The sequence below is a fragment of the Amblyraja radiata genome, chromosome 5, assembly GCF_010909765.2.
Source record: "Amblyraja radiata isolate CabotCenter1 chromosome 5, sAmbRad1.1.pri, whole genome shotgun sequence".
In the NCBI taxonomy this organism is placed as follows: domain Eukaryota; kingdom Metazoa; phylum Chordata; class Chondrichthyes; order Rajiformes; family Rajidae; genus Amblyraja; species Amblyraja radiata.
Window position 1 is genome coordinate 5455812 of NC_045960.1, and position 20047 is coordinate 5475858.

The 20047-nt window shown below is 43.4% G+C and overlaps 1 protein-coding gene across 1 annotated transcript in view; it reads right to left on the bottom strand.

Annotated features, from left to right (window-relative positions):
- LOC116972947 (regulator of microtubule dynamics protein 2-like) overlaps positions 1 to 17528 on the bottom strand; it is a 75582-nt gene extending 58054 nt beyond the window's left edge. The window contains exon 1 of the mRNA XM_033020546.1: positions 17041 to 17528. Coding sequence (XP_032876437.1) covers positions 17041 to 17483 — 443 coding nt within the window. The 5' untranslated portion in view covers positions 17484 to 17528. The remainder of the gene's footprint in view (positions 1 to 17040) is intronic.
- Positions 17529 to 20047: the final 2519 nt, after the last annotated feature.

Sequence of the window (20047 nt, forward strand, 5' to 3'; positions counted from 1 at the left end):
CCTGGTAAAGAAGTTTAGTTTGGTTTAGTTTAGAGATACAGCACAGAAACACAGAGTCCACGCCGACCAGCGATCACCCCGTACAATGGCCCTATCCTACACACTAGGGACAATTTACAATTAACCTACAAACCTGTAAGTCTTTGGAGTGTGGATGGAAACCGGAGCACCCGGTGGAAACCCATGCAGGTCACGGAGAGAACGTACAAACTCCAGACAGACAGCACCCGCAGTCAGGATCAAACCCGGGTCTCTGGCGCAGTAAGACAGAACTCTATCGCTGCACCACCGTGCCACTTTTGCGCACAAACTCAAACCACAAACACGTATCGCAATGAGCTGGAATAGTACAGCAAACATTCATGTACAATACCAACCGATGGCAATACTGCCAATTATGAACTCTGTTCCTCAACTAAACCAAATCACACATAGCTAAATATTACCTTAAATGAATGAAGGACCAGGTGTTGCGCCATGCCACAGGCAACACATTCCCCCTCATCCCCATAGCTACTTGAAGTTAAAAGAATCATGGATTACTTACAGTTGTTTAAGAAGTAACTGCAGATGTTGGAAAAATAGGTAGACAAAAATGCTGGAAAAACTCAGCGGATGAGGCAGCATCTATGGAGCGAAGGAATAGGTGACAAGAAGGGTCTCGACCCGAAATGTCAACTATTCCTTTTCTCCCGAGAAACTGTCTAACCCGCTGAGTCACTCCAGCTTTTTGTGTCTATCTTCGATGTAAACCAATATCTGCAATTCCTTCCGACACAACCTTGATGAGCATCAGTCAGAACCTTTTACCTAGGATGGAAAAATCAAATACTGCAGAGGGTAGTGAGGGGAGCAGAGAGGATCATTGGCGTCTCGCTACCCTCGGTACAAGAACTGTTCCAGAGCCGCTGCCTGAAAAAAGCACTGAGAATAGCAAAGGACAGACTGCACCCACTCCACACACACATCTAGATCTCCTGCCATCAGGAAAGAGATACCGTAGCATCAAAGCCCGGACAACCAGACTGCTAAACAGCTTCCTTTCACAGGCTGTGAGGCTGCTAAACAGTCACTCCACCTGATTCTGCTGCTTTTGCACTGACAATTTAATAACTGGCACTGAGTAATAACTCTGGCACTGGCTCAGGCCAGTTAAACCAGTTGCCCTGGACATTTTATGACTGTTTTTACTTGTATTTTAATGTTGCTGTTTTTACCTGCACTTTTTAAAAACTATTCATACTGTTTTATCAGGAACTGGGTTGTTTTTTTTATCGTTTTTATTTTATGCGTGAAATGTTTAGGTTTTTATGTGCGATGCTCCGGTATTCCCTGGGAAACGTCTTCCTATTTTGTACTGTACAACTGTTGCTTTGCAAGATGACAATAAAGGATGATAATGATAATAATGATAGTTTTAAGGGAGAGGGTCAAAGGTTCAAGATGTGTGGGGCAACTTTTTTTACCAAACAGAGATGGTGGCGAGTGTCTGGAACACACGGTCGGGGTTGGTGGTTTGGGCATATACGATAGAGGCAATTAAGAGACTTTTGTATAGGCATAAGGATATGCAGGGAATAGAAGGAAGCAAATTTTCTGCAGGTAGATAACAGATGGCATCATGTTTGGCACAAACATTGTGGGCTTGTTCATGTACTGCACTGTTCTATAACCTTTCTATTCTATGAATTAATCCAATGAATGGGTTTTGAACTGGCTCGAATGACAGTATATATTTTCTTAAATAAAATTTGGCCTCAGTAGGAACCTGTTGAATTATAACAATACTTCCCCATTTCTAAACGGCACCATTCTTACAATAAAGGTGATATGTCTTTTGCCTTCCTAACCACATGCTACACCTGCCTGATAACATTTTGATTTTTGAACAATAAAACACACCTGGACATTGCACCGTGGAAAGAGCCTGGCCCAGGTGATCAAAGTTTCTGTGAGGGGAGCATTTTTGGAAGTGACCATAATTCCATAAACTTTAGATGGAGTGCTGGCTCTGGAGATGGTCCAGAGGAGGTTTACAATAATTATCCCAAGAATGAGTGGGTTAACATACAATGAGCGTTTAACGGCACTAGACCTATATTCGTTGGAGTTTAGAAGGATGAGGAAGGACCTCATTGAAACTTGCCGAATAGTGAAAGGCTTGGATAGAGTGAATGTGGAGAGGATGTTTCCATTAGTGGGAGAGACTAAGACCAAAGGTCATATTGATATTGATATTTTTAAGGCAGAGATAAATTCTTGATTAGTACGGATATAAGGGGCAATGGGGAGAAGGCAGGAAGATGGGGTTAGGAAGGAGGGATAGATCAGCCATGATTGAATGGAGGAGTAGACTGGATGGGCCGAATGGCCTAATTCTGCTCCTATCACTTATGACCTTATGAATAAGGGTAAGAATAGTTCTCAGATGAAAGTGGTACATTGGGGAAAGATTGATTTAAAAAATATTAGGCAGAAACTGTGGAAAGGTGATTGAGAGTGACTGTTGGATCTCCGTCTCGGAAGCCGCGGTCTCCGGTAAGAAGCGGCCGATTCAGAAACTCCAAGCCGCTGAGTGTGTTCCGATCCGTTCCGACGCCGGAGTTTCAATCATCCTGGCGAGAGGGCCTGTACATCGGGCCGTCCGTAGCGGCGACTGCGGTGGGTTCAAAGGCCCCGACCACGGGTGAACAAAGAGGAAGATGACTGAACTTTATCGCCTTCCATCACAGTGAGAAATGTTGATTCCACTGTGGTGGATGTTTATGTTAAACTCTATTGTGTATTGTGTTCTTTTTATTCATGTGGCTGCATGGTAACTCAAATATCACTGTATCAATTGGTGCATGTGACAATAAATGTGAACTTGAACTTGAACCTGTTTGGAGATAAATCCACATCTGACACATGGGAGCCTTCTAAAGACTAGTTGGTTAGTTTAGGACCAGAATGTCCCTGTGAGAATGAAAAAGGAGGTTGGCAAGGTTCAGAAACCTTGAACGCAATGAAATATTGTAAGTTTTGTCAAAAAGAAAAAGGACGTGTGAGAAGGATTTAGGAGCCTGAAAAGGCCTTGAGAAATATAAAGGAAGCAGGAAGAAAAACTTGAAACATGAATTAGGAACGCTAAAAAGGGCCATGAATTGTTCCTGGCAAATAGGATTAAGGAGAATCCTAAAAACATGATATGCATATTAAGAGCAAGAGGGTAGCTAAGGAACGGGTAAATCTACTCAGAGACAAAGGAGGGTGTTTATGCAAGTCAGAAGTGGGTACTTTACATCATTATTTACCAAGGAGAAAAAAATAGATGATGGTGAAAACTGGGAGGGTCATGCTGGTATTCTGGGGCATGTTGGTATTAAGAGGAGGTGGGGTTGTTGAGTATCTTGGAAATTATGGTGATTTTATAAACCTCTGTAAGGTCACCCCCTCAGCCTCCTATGCACCAAGGTTTGGTCTATTTTCCTTGGTGCATAGGAGGCTGAGGGGGTGACCTTACAGAGGTTTATAAAATCACGAGGAGCACAGATGAGGTGAATCGCCAGTCTTTTCCCCCAGGATTTGGAATAGGGGTTTTTTTTAATTATCTGGGAGCACATTTTTCATATTGAGCATGGGGTATGTCAGTAGAATGAGCTGCCAGAGGAAGTGGTAGAGGTGGGTACAATTATGACATTTAAAAGACACTTAGACAGGTACATGAAAAGGAAAGGTTTGGAGGGATATGGACCCAGGTATATGGGACTGGCTGCCAACTTGGTTGGCAAGCTGTACCTTTTTCTCATGCTGTATAACTATTTATATCCTGTGCGGAATCCAAATATCCTTATTGCAACATGCCCTTCCACCTATTTTCGTATCTACAGCAAACTTGAATGCCAACATTCTTCACCTCCACCCCATCGAGAGCAGGCATATAAACAATAAATAATTGAGGGCCACAAACTGATCCTAGGGGTACTGCGCAATCTGCATCCTTCTACCCTGAAAAAGATGCATTTATTTTAACTCTTCCTTAGAACATAAAACAGCGCAGGAAGAGGCACTTCTGTCCACTATAACTGTGTCAAATTTGATGTCAAATTCAATGAATCCCTTCTGCTGCATGTGATTTATATCTCTCCAGTCCTTCTCCTTGGTGAATACCAATGAAAAATGCTTAGACACAAAATGCTGGTGTAACTCAGCGGAACAGGCAGCATCTCTGGAGAGAAAGAATGGGTGACGTTTCGGGTCGAGCCCCTCCTTCAGACAGTGTCTGCTTGAGTTCTTCCCTGCTTTCTTTATATTCTTGCTATTGAGGACGTGCAGCATAGGTTCACTAGGTTAATTCCTGGGATGGCGGGACTGACTGACATATGATAAAAGAATGGATCGACGGGGCTTATATTCACTGGAATTTAGAAGGATGAGAGGATATCTTATTGAAACATATAAAATTCTTAAGGGATTGGACAGGCTATTTACAGGTAAAATGTTCCCGATGTTGGGGGAGTCCAGAACAAGGGATCACAGTTTTAAGAATAAGGCGTAGGCCATTTAGGACTGAGATGAGGAAAACATTTTTCACCTAGAGTTGTGAATCTGTGGAATTCTCTGCCACAGAAGGCAGTGAAGGCCAATTCACTGGATCTATTCTTGAGAGAGTTGGATATTGCTCTTAGGGAATAAAGGAAACAAGGGATATGGGGAGAAAGCAGGAACAGGGTACTGATTATGGATGATCAGCCATGAACATATTGAATGGCGGTGCTGGCTCAAAGGGCCAAATGGCCCACTCCAGAATGGCCTACTCCTATTTTCTGTTTCTATTCCGCAAAGGCCTTGTCTGTTTTCATAATTCTAAACTTTACATATGCTTCTTTTTTCCTTTTTGACCAAATTTACAAACTCTCTGGTCATCCAAGGTTCCCTTACCTTGCCATCCTTGTCCCTCCTCTCTACTGGAACATGCAGTCCTGAAAGCTGATCAGGTTGGCCTTAAATGACTGCAGGTCAGTTGTGGACTTACCCACCACAGCTTCCCAATTTACTTTCCCTAACTCCCGCATAATAATGTTATAATACTCCCCCCTCCAATTTAGTACTTTTCACCAAACTTATACATTCTTAATAATCTTAAAACTCAAGAAGTTGTGATCGTTATTCCCAAAATGCTCTCCTACCTAAACGCCAGTCACATGACCAGGCTAATTTCCCAATACAAAGGCCAGTATGGTCTCCTTACCTACTTGTTGTGTATATGACAATAAACTCAACTTGTCTTGCAATATATACTCACAGCTGGAGATTAGAGAAGCCGCATTTAAATGTACATTTGAAATAGAGGGCAAACATTTAAAGTAATTCTTTTAAGCATAGTGAATGGGCTCAGAATAATAATACACCTCATTCCTGAATCTGTTTTCAGGCGTAGCTACATTAACCCTTGCTATATCTCTCCAAAATAATTTTTGTTTTGAAGAAAAGGGGATGGTGCAAGAAAAGTTGTTCAATGATCTGTCGCAAGATGTTTATGTGAATGAATTCCTTTCAGAAGGAATCCTGCCAGATGCATTGTTAGTCCTTGCTGCTGCCCAATTCACCATACTTCTCATCACAGTTAGTATTGGTTTATTATTGGTCATTGATTTTTGGGCTTGAGGCTAGTTGTGTATCTCAGGTGTTGATACTGGGGCAATTGCAGTTTATTATCTGTATCAACAATTTGGATGAGAATGTACAAGGCATGATTATTAGGTTTGGAGGTGACACTAAACTAGAGAAGGTGTTGTTGGCACAGAAGATGGATATCAAAATATCAAGTTTTGTGTTAGCAAGTTTCTTCAGACTGAGTAGGGGGGGAAAGAAAGATGGAAAAGAGAGGTGGGCGTGGAGCAAAGCCTGACAAGTGATAGGTGGAAAATAGACATATTTTCTTATGTATATCTATTTGCACCTCTTTCATTCATTTACTCTATATCGCTCTACATCACTGACTATACATCTCATTCCCCTTCCCCCTGACTCTAGTCTGAAGAAGGGTCTCGACCCGAAACGTCTCGCATTCCTTCTCTCCAGAGATGCTGCCAGTCCTGTTGAGTTACTCCATCAATTTGTGTCTATCTTCGGTTTAAACCATCCTCTGCAGTTCCTTCCTACACAAGTGATAGGTGGATATTCCCCATCCCCATGACCTGTTTTACTCATATCCCTCCCCCCAGTATTACATTTTCCTCCTTGTCTTCTTTCCTTGTCTTACACCAGGGGTCGGCAACCTGCGGCCTGTATCCCAAAATCATCCGGCACGCAGTCGGATTTTTTTCCCCGTAATCATCTGGCCCGCCGGGCACCCCAAGCAGCGGTCGGTCACCCCGAGCAGCGGCCGAGCAGCAGCACCCTGAGCAGCGGCCGGGCGACCCGAGCACGGCTGAGCTCTGGCTGTACCACATCCTGTGCAAAGCTGCCGGCACGGCCGCACACCTTGGGTGAACACGTTTAACAAAGAACTGCAGATGCTGGAAAAAACGAAGGCAGACAAAAATGCTTGCATGTCTCACCCGCTGAGTTTCTCCAGCATTTTTTGTCTACTTGCCGTGAACACGTGATTTGATGCCTGCCATCCGGGGCGGGATCCATGTGTACAAGCGATAGTCCGCTCACAGACATGCGTCCTGGCCCCTATGCAGAACAAGGCTGCCAACCCCTGTCTTACACCGTCTCTATCTCCACCCATCAATTACCTCAACCCTTCATCTATATCCACCTATCAATTGCCAGGATTTGCCACAACCCAACCTTTTTAGCCTTCTCCCTCCCTACTCAAGCCTGAACAAGGATTCTGACAAAACATCATCTGTTCATTCGTGCCACAGATGCTGCCTGACCCAAAGTTTCTCCAGCACTTTGTTAATTTTTTGACTATCTTAATTTACTGCAATAATCCTGTTCAGAAATTGCAAGGACGCTAGGCTTAGTTATTAATATTTGAATTAATCCATGCCCTTCCCTTCACCATCTATCCCAAAACATATTTAATAATGCATTGGATTTGTATCACACTCATAATTTCCCTTAATGTTTTTTTAGCAATGTAATCCGCAAACTGCCTAAAATCAAGGAGCAGGTGTGTTTTCATCCGCAAGCCTTCAAAGTATTGGTCTGTTTTGTTAGTTCAGAGGGAGTTGCTGGTATGTACCCGCAAGGGATTTCAATCTAACTTGGCCAGAAACAGTTTGCTTTGATAAGTTTTATTACTGTCAGGCAATTCTGTCAACCTAAATAAAAGCAATCAATGGCCTCTTCAAAATATCTAAAACTGTCCGCTGTGTACAAAACAGGAAAAGGATGTGAATAAACTTGCATAATGTTAATTGCAGGGATTGACATAAATCCATATCCCTTTGTGGTTTTCTATTTTAATCTTAATAATATAAAATTTGATTTATGACTAATTGAGGCAACACGTGTCCTTTCACATTCTATCTAGAGGAACAATTTTCTTGTCATTTGTCACAATGTTATCTACATAACATGCAAGTTGTACCTTGTCATTATCTTTTCACATTTAAACCCTCGTCCAGATTACACGCCATTTCTTCCAAGAACCCTTCATAGGCCAAAGTAATTTTGTCATAATGAAATTTAACTCCTCATTAAACAATAATAATGCAATAAATGACATTCATTTCCTTTGTGGGAGTTTGTTGATAGTCCAGTAGACATTATGAAGAAATAATGCTCAGCATGAGGAACATTCCATCGCCAGTGTACATGGAGTTAACTCAATTTGGACATCTATCTGAGCACTATATCTAGCCTTTCGATGTTTGTGCTGCATTCAGTGATGTTCTTTAAACATACGTGAGACGGGCTTGCAATACTTTCACACAAAATAACACTGACCTATCACATCAATTATTAGTCTGTAAAAAGGAACTGTAGATGCTGGTTTCAACCGAAGATAGATACATGCTGCCTGTCCTACTGAGTTACTCCCGTATTTTGTCTCTTACATCAATGATAAGCTACCTTTATCCATGGTGAATTTGTAGAAAAAACGCACCTTTATAAAATGAGGTGAGGGGGTGGGGGGTAGGAGCAACATCAAATATATTATTCAAACCATAGAAAAAGTAATTCACCAAGCAGATATATAGAATGAGCCATTAAACCTATTCACTGCCAAACAAAACAGTGTTCCAATAACAAACATCTACACGAGCAGTACTTTTATTGTATTTTCTAGATAACTATCAGAATCAGAATCACCTTGAGCATCTCACAGAGTATTTCTTAGTATTTCAAAAATAATTAATCTTGCATTTAACTTTAAAGTCATGATGAGTGTACACACAATGCTGTTAACATTGAATGATTTTCTACACATGCCCGGATAATTCAGAAGATGATGCAATGAGAAGGTAAAAATTGATTTCCTTTAAATGTCGTCTGACCTTTCTGACAACTTGCAAGATGTAAAACATTATTCTTGGCAGAAATCTTATCCAGCTGGAATTGTCAACTCTTTCGTCGCCTGCTCGGAAATCTCCCATCATGGATAGATTCTCTGCTATTGGAAACCCATAAGAATACGCACGTTTCACAATTTGCACATTTTGTTGCTTGGGGGGGCGTGCAAAATGAGCAAACTCTGCACTGTTCAGGCATGATCCCCAACTGGATCCTAAAAATCCTCACAGTAACATTAACCATATAACCATATAACAATTACAGCACGGAAACAGGCCATCTCGGCCCTACAAGTCTGCGCCGAACAATTTTTTTCCCTTAGTCCCACCTGCCTGCACTCATACCATAACCCTCCATTCCCTTCTCATCCATATGCCTATCCAATTTATTCTTAAATGATACCAACGAACCTGCCGCCACCACTTCCACTGGAAGCTCATTCCACACCGCTACCACTCTCTGAGTAAAGAAGTTCCCCCTCATGTTACCCCTAAACTTCTGTCCCTTAATTCTGAAGTCATGTCCTCTTGTTTGAATCTTCCCTATTCTCAAAGGGAAAAGCTTGATCACATCAACTCTGTCTATCCCTCTCATCATTTTAAAGACCTCTATCAAGTCCCCCCTTAACCTTCTGCGCTCCAGAGAATAAAGACCTAACTTATTCAACCTATCTCTGTAACTTAGTTGTTGAAACCCAGGCAACATTCTAGTAAATCTCCTCTGTACTCTCTCTATTTTGTTGACATCCTTCCTATAATTGGGCGACCAAAATTGTACACCATACTCCAGATTTGGTCTCACCAATGTCTTGTACAATTTTAACATTACATCCCAGCTTCTATACTCAATGCTCTGATTTATAAAGGCTAGCATACAAAAAGCTTTCTTTACCACCCTATCTATATGAGATTCCACCTTCAAGGAACTATGCACGGTTATTCCCAGATCCCTCTGTTCAACTGTATTCTTCAATTCCCTACCATTTATCATGTACGTCCTATTTTGATTTGTCCTGCCAAGGTGTAACACCTCACATTTATCAGCATTAAACTGTTGATAAACATTGTTGGATCCAGTGATGTTAGTGGAAAAAACTGACAAATTAGGTGGATGAAAGCTGGATCTAGAAATTAATAATGCAAGTTTCAATGTAAACGCAATTAATTCAATTTTGCACAAATATAACCCAGGTTAATTAAATTACTTTCTTCAACATGCAATAAAACCTATGTAGAAAAATCATGGAAAGTTTAAAAAAGCTATCTTAAGAAGTTAAATTTGTGATATAAATTCCAATGAGGGGGATCAACAGCATATTTTGAGAGTTGCTGCATATTGTAAAAAGCATTGGAACTGAATGTAGAATTTTCCTAAGATAGACACAAAATGCTGGAGTAACTCATCAGAATAGGCAGCATCTCTGGATAGAAGGAATGGGTGATGTTTTGGGTCGAGACCCTTCTTCAGAAAAAAGCATACGTAGTCCTTCCTACACATGTAGAATTTTCCTATATCGATGATATTTTGATAAATTAATAGCTGGCAGAATATTGATATTGCAGACATCACAGTTTTTAATTTTCATATTATCTCCAAACACCATGCTACCAAATTCTTCGATTTGATTATAACTTATGTTACTACAAAACATATATAACATAAAATATTAAATATTGTTACCCGACTAATAACTTCCAGATCCATTTTAAAAGAAAAAACATGTTCCTATTTTGCCATCTTTGAAGCATACCATAAACAATGTCAGATGACTAAATAGCATAGGCACAAATACCGTATAAACAATGTTCACAAAATCAAATTTCCAAGCATTTGCCAAACCAGAAGTTGGAATCTTAGCTCATTGGTACAACACTTGTTTTTACATTTGTTTCTATTTAAAGCACCATCAAGATTTTATTTTTTATTAGACGAAGTGGGACCCATTGGGTCCCTGTCACACAGGAGGCTTGGTCCCCCAACGCAATATTCCACCACTCACCCATAGCCCCCAACTGCACTGGTGCAGCTCATTTCCCATCATCCCTAGCACTCTCTCGCCCTCCTCTTCACCCTTCCTCTTCTTTCCCCTCTCCAGCTCTCCCCCCTCAATATGTCGCTCAACTCTCTCTCCCTCTCCTTTCCCCTACCCCCCATAACTCCTCTCCCTTCCCTACCCTCCTCCTATCCCTCTATCCCCACTCCTCACCTCCCCTATCCCCCCCACTACCCCTCCTCATCTCCCACTGCCCTCCTGTCCCTCTTATTCCACACTCTCAACCTCCTCTACTCCCCCCCCCCTCTATTCCCCTCCTCCCCACCTCCTCCCTCTTCTTTTCCCTCTCCTCCTACCATCCCCCAATCCCTCCCTCACCTCTCCTTTCCCCTACCCTCAGTCACTCCCTCCCTCCCTCCCATCCTCCATAACTCCTCTCCCATCCCTACTCCCCTCCCCTCCTTCTATCTAGGTATGTTGCAAAACTTACCTTCAGCGGCGCTGCAGTTCTGCCGCTGCCCGTGTGCGCGGCTTTGGCGCCTTTGAGAGGGGGGCGGGTTTAAAACGCGATTTTCTCTAGGCTGTTGAAATCGATGTTGTTCAGCCTACTTAGTTGCTGACGAAAAATCGCTGCGAAATTCGTTCGCTGCAGGTATTTTTAAACTAAATTGGGTTATTTAATTGTTATAGTAAATTAAAAATCATCCTTTAAAGCCGCGAACCCCGACAACGGGATGGATCTCATGTAGGGGACAAGGCAAGGTAGGTTGTTTATTTTTACATTAAAAAGGGCTTCTTAAGATCTCTTTATACAAAATTGTATGTTGCGAGTAGCTGACTTGGGGGCCCATTCAATCCCGCAGTACCTTTCATGCCATATGGGCTTCAAATTCACCGCAATGGCAGCGTTCCAAACCAGCGTGTTCCACTCGCAAGCTGATTTAAATGGCCATTAATTTACAGCAATTGAACACTAAATCCCTTCCATTTGGCCTATAAATTAATGTAAATGAGATTTAAAAATCATGTTTTATTGTGAATTATTGTGTGAATGTTCTTTGGACACTTAGGCTATTTAAAAATCTTAATCTTTCCTTAAGAAATGGATAGATGTTTAGATCTAGTAATTGAATTTTGGAATTAGCTACAATTGGGTAACTAACTAATTATATGCTTTAATTTCAGGTCATCCAAGTAAGATTGTATAATATTTGTTTCAGAATGCTTCAGTCTATAATAACTGAAACTTTCTATCAGTTCTCTTAATTTCTAATAAAGTTATGGGCTTTTGACTGTCCTCGATCACAGCTTTTGTGTTCAGTCAAATGAAAAGCAATAGGGAACAAGTAGCTTATTTCCGAGTATGAAAATGGCCATAACTTTTTTAATACTGAAGATATGAAAGTGAATTAGGTGTCAAAATAAACTTCTTTTTATGCTTTATCTGATGGGATAAATTGCAGACTTGATTTTTAAAATCTCAAAATTTTGTAACATTGCTACTCTATCCCCTCTCCTCCCCCACTCTCCCTCCCAGGATCTCGAGGTTGCCGCTCCTTTCCCTTCTTGCGTGCCCCGGAGGAGCATCAGCTGTCAGCGCCCTCAGAGTCAGGCCTCGGATTGGCCAGGAAGCACCAGCAGCTACGGCCGCGCCGGCGTGTGGACGGGAGGGGAGAGCTTTGAGAAAAGACGGGGAAAGAGCCATGAGGGAGAGGGGGGTATCACAGGGTAAGGGGCAGGACCAGCGAGGGGGTGCAGAGGGGAAGGGGCTGGAGCTCCAGGGCATTGCGATGGCCGTGCGTTTGGGACTCACAGCGGGTGCTGGACGTTCTCCTCCGCCGGGATCACATTCACCACTTTCCGTTTAGCGACATCTCTGACGCCGGGACGCCCTCTGAAAATTGTGTCCGGTTGGAGATCTCCACTGGCCACCCACAGCGTCCCTTAGCTCCAGTAAAGACGCGATGGCGTAGAAAGGGGTGGACCGTTCAAGGGAGTGACAGGGGAAGAGACCAATCCGTGCGGCGCTGACTGGCAGGAGAGGAGATCGATCTGCGCATGTGCGGTTTTTAAGATTTTTAAACCTCGCTAACTTTTACAATATACCACCGAGTGGAACGAAACTTGTTGCATTCACAGCACAGGAAAACGCTGGTGAAAAATCTTAGGCCTATCGCGAACCGTTTTTGCGCAAATAGAAAAACCGCGCAAACCGGAAGAGCACAAGATCAGAGCTTTAGTTATGTACAGATTTCATTGTACAAAATTCATTGCTCATTCCAAATCCCAAGTAATTGCATGACCACAAGGCATAATTGAGGAGTGCAGAGGAATACAATCTGCTTGCCCAGAGGAGTGCAGTTTTTAAATCACTCAAAAAGCATGACCCCATCAATGACAAAACAGCCCACTCCAAGACGCCAAATTATGAAATGGTTAAACGATCAACTTGCATACTGTGACTGTAGTATGTAACATCTACAAAATGTATTGCACTTATTCACTAGGGCTAATCCAATAGCACTGCCCACACCCAGACCTCAAGGACAGCAGGTGCATCGAAACAAAACTACCTGCAAGTTTGCAACAAGTTGCACATCACCGTTCGCCCTATCCAGCAGTTTTATGTGAGTACCTTGACCAGAAGACAAGAGCAGTTCAAGAAGGTAGTTCCAATAGGTATGGCATTCTCTGACTTTTTAATGCTCACTCACCTATCACACCAAAAATTAAAAATTAAAATAACTTCCTCAAAAGCCCTCCAGCAAGAAGACCATGCTTATTTCACACAATTGTTATTTGTTTCCTGAACCGTTTTTCTTTATTTCTACCCATTCACTGAGGTATAAGATTTAGAGCCATAGATTTGTGGGCCCCGTCTTCCTTTTCTAAAAACATCTCCGCTAAAAGTTTTCTCCATTTTCCGATTTTAATTTAAATGATCTCCTTTAGCTTAAAACATGCTCAATGTTGACTTTATGGATTTCTCATTATTTGACACTACTCACTCAAAACTGAGAAATGAACTAATTTAGAATCACAAAAACTGACAACATAGGCCTCATTGCTAATTGCCTCATTGCTAACCGTTTGATAAATAGTGATGGAGGTGAAGAAAACAAAATTAAGCAAAAAAAATGTTAACATTTATGATTCAAAACAATTGGAAATAGTTTCTACGAACATGCTGGTTTTCTGCAATCCCAGCAGTCCAATTCTCCCTCTACTTCTCAATAACCCTGTAATATATTCTCTCAAGACTCGTGCCCTCAATTTCCCTTTGAATATTTTGCCTACACAACAGATAATTTACAGCAGTCCATTAACAAGGCAGTATATCCTAGTGTCTGAAGAAGGGTCTCAACCAAAAAGGTCACCCATTCCTTCTATCCAGAGATGCTGCCGTCCCACTTAGTTACTCCAGCATTTTGTGTCTAACTTTGGTGTAAACCAGCATCTGCAGTTCCTTCCTACACAGTAGTGATGTGGGCTGGAACACTTAGGAGGAAACACCTGGTCACAGGCAGAGCTTACAAATACCATAGCGAGCACGAGGTCAGTATGGAACTAGGTCACCAGAACTGTGAGGCAGCACCACCTAATATTGTACCAGGATGCCACCTTGTATTCACCCTTGTCAACTAAAACAAAACAGCCTATTTTTAAATTATAATCAGGACTTCTGCACCTCCAGATAATGTTGGTGCAGATGGAGTTGTGGAAGTTCTCAATGCAATAAGTATCAACTGGGGTGCTTAGCAAAGAAACACAGATATAGATAACCAAATCATGGCATCCAGATCATGTCAGAGTGAGGCTAAACACAAATTGGAGGAACAGCATCCCATATTTCGCTTGGGCATCTTATGGTATGAAGATTGATTTCTCAAACTTCAAGTAACCCATGCATCCCCTCTCTCTCTCTGTCCCTCCCCCAAGTCATTCTATTAGATTCAAAGCCGTCTTGTGGAGTCTCATTGTTCGTAACTCATTTTCACCAAGGCCACAGTGGCCTGTTTTATATAATAACCCTGTTTGGAATACTACCAAAAATGACTACTGAAAAATGCTCCAAAAATGTATGCAAAACATTTGTGTAAAGTGGATTTCCTTAAATCAGTCATCCATACACTGGCTTTGTAGTATTAACTAGAGTTCACCTCTAGGTGGTGTACTCTACATTTTAAGTAATTTTGTAAATTAAAACATGAATTATTTAATATGTTGACTTATGCACACATAAATAATGCAGACAATTGGAAATTAAGGAAAGGCAGAAGGTAAAAACTATTTAGTGTGAACATGTGATATAATTTTATCGAGATGAAGATGTGAAGAAATAGTTTTTACAGGTATCCGACAAAGGGCTCATGTTCCACAGAGGAAAACAGTCTATTGTGGAAATTCATAAGCATTTCCTATTATTTCATTTTTTAAATTCTGATTGCATGCCAGACCTCAAGAATCTTAGCCAGAAATACCTACATAATAACTATCTAATGAAATGTAACATCATTAAAAATTAAATATTAAAATATGATAAAACATACATAATATTGTAAGCATAATGTATTTTTCAGATACTCAGGATGTAAAACATACAAGTAGTTTTACACACAAATGCTCTCTCTTCCTCGTCCCTTGGTCAAGCCACATCTTTCCCTATTGATCTTCCATAAACTTTGCAGCTTGATCCTAACATCTGGAATTCTATTCCTAAACTGTTCCATCGTCTTTCCACGTCAAAATCTCTTCTAAAAACCCAACTGTTCGGCCTTTCAATCCTTAAAAAGTTTGTAGTCAAGTTTCTACTTTGAAAACAAATGAAATGCCTCAGGATGCTTTACTATCTTAAGGATATTATTGTTATTGTTATTGGTAGTTATTGTTAATAGACAATAAAGTATGAGTATAGAAAGGATGTTGAGACTTGTGGCAAATCTAAAAACAAGATCAATAATCAGTCACTAATATAAAGTATATTAAGCTGATATTTTCACTACCACGAGGACTGGTTGAATTGAAAAACATAAATGTACTCAAGGGAAAGCTAGGTAATGCACGAGGGAAAAGGAATAAAGGATTATCTTGATAAAATTCAAAGAAGTAGAACAAGATGATCTTAGTTACGCCAAATGGCTAATTTCTATACCGTATGCATCAACCATATGTGTGCAGTTCTGGTCACCCCAATGAAGGAAGGATGTGGAGGCTTTAGAAAAGGTGCTGAAAAGGTTTACCAGAATGCTGCCTGGATAAGAGGGTATTAGCAATAAGGAGAAATTAGTCAAGGAAAATGTCTCTACATTGTGTTATTTCAACCGTGACTATAATATGAACAAAATAAATAGAGACAGAATCAGGACATTTTAGCTCAAAAAAATTCTGATTAATGCATCACCATCCGCCGTCTATGTACAAACATATCATATTCTCCACATATTCATCTACCTTTTCCTTAAACAAATCTGTCTCAATTGTTCCACATTTTAACCAGTCTGGTGTCCTAGAGAAAACACATAGGGACATAACAGTCTGAAGAATGGTCCCGACCCAAGATATTATCTATTCATTCCCTCCACGAAAACTGCCTGACCTGCTAAGTTTCTCCAGCAATGTGTTTTATTTTTTACACAGTGCTAGATTAAGTGGGTATTAGTAAATGGTGCAGATGGAACTGTCCCGTTATGATAATCATGCAACATAAACCACATTGAACTTTGAAAAATACAGCACAAGAATAGGCCCTTTGGTCCACAATGTTTGTGTCGAGCATAATGCCAAGAGACACAAATCTCATTGGCTTGTACATGATCCATACCCACCTGTCCCCTGCATATCCATGTGCCTAAAAGCTTCTTAGGTGCCACTGTTGCATCTGCCTCCACCACCACCACCACCCCTAGCCGCACACCACAGGCACCCACCATCCTCTGTGTGCATCATAAGGACAGTTCCTTTGAGCTTTCTCTCTCCAACACTCTTCTACAATCTGTGAAGAAGGGTCTCGACCCAAAACATCGCCCTTTCCTTCTCTCCAGAGACGCTGCCTCACCCGCTAAGTTACTCCAGCATTTTGTGTCCCTAATCAGTCTGAAGAAAGGTCCTGGTCTGAAACGTCACCTGTCCATGCCCTCCACAAATGCTGCCTGACCCACTAAGTTATTCCAGCACTTTGTGTTTTACTCAAGATTCCAACATCCATAATTCCTCGTGTCCGCTTTAAACTTTGCCCCTCTCACCTTAAAGCTCTGCCCTCTAGTCCAAAGATCTTTGCTCTAGTCTTCGACCTGCTAAGTTACCCCAGCACTTTGTGTTTTACTCGAGATTCCAGCATCTGCAATTCATTGTGTCCACTTTAAACTTTGCCCCTCTCACCTTAAAACTGCCCTCTATTTGACATTTCCACCCAGGGGAGGGGTTCTGGCTGTCTACCTCATCTATGCCTTTTATAATTGTACACTCTTCCATCAGTTCTCCCCCCCCTCAGCCTCAGAAAATAATCAAAGGTGCAGCAGTCACTGGAATTTCACCACAGTGATATGCAATGTGACATTGCAAATATGTAAAATGTAAGCGAACAGGTGCCTCACCCTCTTTCACTCTCCACCTCCTCGGAGCTCAGGGAGGCTTGTCCGGTGGCTGCAACATCGGCGGCGCCATCGTCCGAGCCCCACTCGACTTTCTTCCTCTTCCTGGAAGCCGTGTGTCCGGGGCTGCATCTCTTTCTGGCTCCGCGGGCGGTCCCAGCTTGGCCCAGCTCCCTGTACACCCGGGGCACCGTCTCCTTCAGGCTCCTCACCTCGCTCTTCAGCTCCTCCAGGCTGCGGATCAGCCCGTCCAACTTGTCCGCCACGTCGCCCTGCCCCTGCCTCGGCGCCCACGGCCGGCCCGGCAACCCGCTGCATCCCCCGAAGCTGCCCTCGGCCTCTCTCCTCCGGCGGTACCAGGCCGCCATGGCCAGCGTGAGGCCGGCCGCCCCGATGCCGGCTAGTAGGCCCAGCGCCAGGGCCTTGCCCTCGCTCACCGGCGCCATTGCCGCGGAGAGAGGGGGAGGGAAGGAGATAGAGTGAGGGAAGGAGAGAGTGAGGATGAGAGAGGGAGTGGGATGGGGGGGAGAGTGGGTGGGTGAGGGAAGGAGGGAGTGAGGGAAGGAGATAGAGTGAGGGAAGGAGGAGAGAGTGAGAGGGGGAGAGTGAGGGAAGGAGAGAGTGAGGATGAGAGAGGGAGTGGGAGGGGGGGGGGTGAGGGAAGGAGGGAGTGAGAGTAGGAGGGAGTGAGGGAAGGGAAGGAGGGTGTGAAAGTGAAGGAAGGAGGGAGAGTGTGAGACGGAGGATGAGGGAAGGAGAGAGGGTGAGGGGAAGGAGGGAGAGAGGAGAGCAAAGATTATAGAGGAGCTCCTCTAGTATCTTTGGTGGAGAGAGAGTGAGGGTGAGCGGGAAGGGGGGAGAGCGGGAGGCTGTGCTGTGGCAGTGGCCGCGCTCCGAGCTCGGGCGCGAGCGCGAGCGGTTCAAGGCCAGACAGCGGGGCTGGGCCGGGCCGCGAGCACCAACGGTGTCCGCAGAGCGCGAGCGGTTCAAGGCCAGGGGGCTGGGCCGGGCCGCGAGCGCCAACGGTCCCCGCAGAGCGCGAGCTCGGGCGCGAGCGGTTCAAGGCCAGACAGCTGGGCTGGGCCGGGCCGTGAGCGCCAACGGTCCCCGCAGAGCGCGAGCTCGGGCGCTGACAGCCGTCGGGTCGGGTCGGGTCGGTGGGATCGTCTCCCGCCCTCGCCGAGGTCTCCGTCTCCGGTCGGGATTTGCCGGGAGCCTCTTCCCCCCCCGCGCCGGGATTTCCTCTCTCTGCTGAGGCCAACCGACTCCCTTCTTCTCCGCGATGACCAGGTAACCGAGAGCCCGATCAGACTCGCACAGCACGGAAACAGTCCCTTCGGCCCATCTCATCCATGCTGCGTTTGGTTGTAATGAGAACTACTCATCTTTCACACAGACGCCAACCAGATGAGGCTTATGTAATTGAGCTAGTCCCTGACCTCCCTCTAAACCCTTGCTATCCATGTACCTGTACACATGTTATTTTAAACATCACCACAGTACCTTCCTCTGCATCAACCCTCTGTGTGAAGAAAGTTGCCCCTCAGGTCGCTTTAAAATGTTTTCCCCTCTCACCTTAAACCTATACCCTCTCCCCAACCCTAGGAGAAAGCTATTCACCTTATGTGTGCCCCCTCATGATTTTATAAACCTTTACAAGGTCAGCCCCCTAGGTTCCAGGGGGGAAAGTTCCAACCTCTCCTTTCAAATCATGCCCCCTGATAGTGTGTCAGAGATGATTTTTCTCAGTATCTGGGAAAAAAAGTCACAGCATGTTTCAGAATTTTGAGCATTTTGCTTAATGCTCAATGGGTGGTTTTGCTGCAAGTACCTCCACGCACCCGAGCATCCAATTCGGTAGGCATGCAACATTTGGTTGAAATGAGAAAACCAATCTTTACTCGGGCACCAACCAGATAGTGACCAAGGGTGTTCATGACAAATTTGTGTTGTCTGATAGTATTAAATTTGGTGGCATCTCCAGTCATCATTTGGGGAGAGTCGGGGTTAAAACTTGACAGGATTATGGATTTTGGGGAGAAGGTAAAAACAGGCCATGTGGGGCTGGGGGACGATAAGGTTGGAGACTGTGGAAGGGAGACAACTGGACGTAATACGATCTGTCTGAAGAAGGGTTCCGACTCGAAACGTCACCTATTCCGTTTCTCCAGAGATGCTGCCCGATCCGCTGAGTTACTCCAGCTTTTTGTGTCTAACTTTGGTTTGAACCAGCATCTGTAGTTCCTTCCTGCACACTTAACATGAAGTTGTTGAGTTATTTCCAATACCCATCCTGGCCTGCAATAGACTGACAGTGCAGTGTCAAGACACGTGTTTTTTATCATTCTCTCAAGCAATAAAGTGCCCTTAAATGTACTATGCATGTTGTACACTTTTGTTGAGTAGTAAATGCCATTCAAAATCCTCATTATCTGTTATACATGTGTATGGCTTGATTGTATTTGTGTGTGATCTAATTTTATTGGATAGCGATCACACTAAAACCTTTCACTGTGTTTTGGTACACATGACAAAGATATACCAATACCATTTCCTTCTCATTAGATGGTTCATCCTTGTAATTGCACCTCAGCTGGATTCTTTCATACCTGCACTCCATTGCATCTAAGGCAAACGAGAGTACCATATTTACCAACAGCTACCTATTTCAAGAACTTGCACCAGATGCAAATTGCCGTGCAACTCTCAGAACCTAACAGACCATTCTGACGGCAACTGACCCCAATAACATCATTGGCATGGCCCCATCTTTTGCACCGACATGAACTGCAGGCTTCTTGCCTTTCGCATTGAACATGACCTACTGCTTTCTTTCAAATCACTGTGCCTGCATGTTTTGGAATAGTGCCGTGAGTGAAACTTTCATATTTTCAAGTGCCACCTCCATATTAATGGATACTAGACTAAATGGGACCCGTTGGGTCCCTGTCACACTGGAGGCTTGGTCCCCCAACCCGTTCCCCAACGCAATATTCCACCACTCACCAGT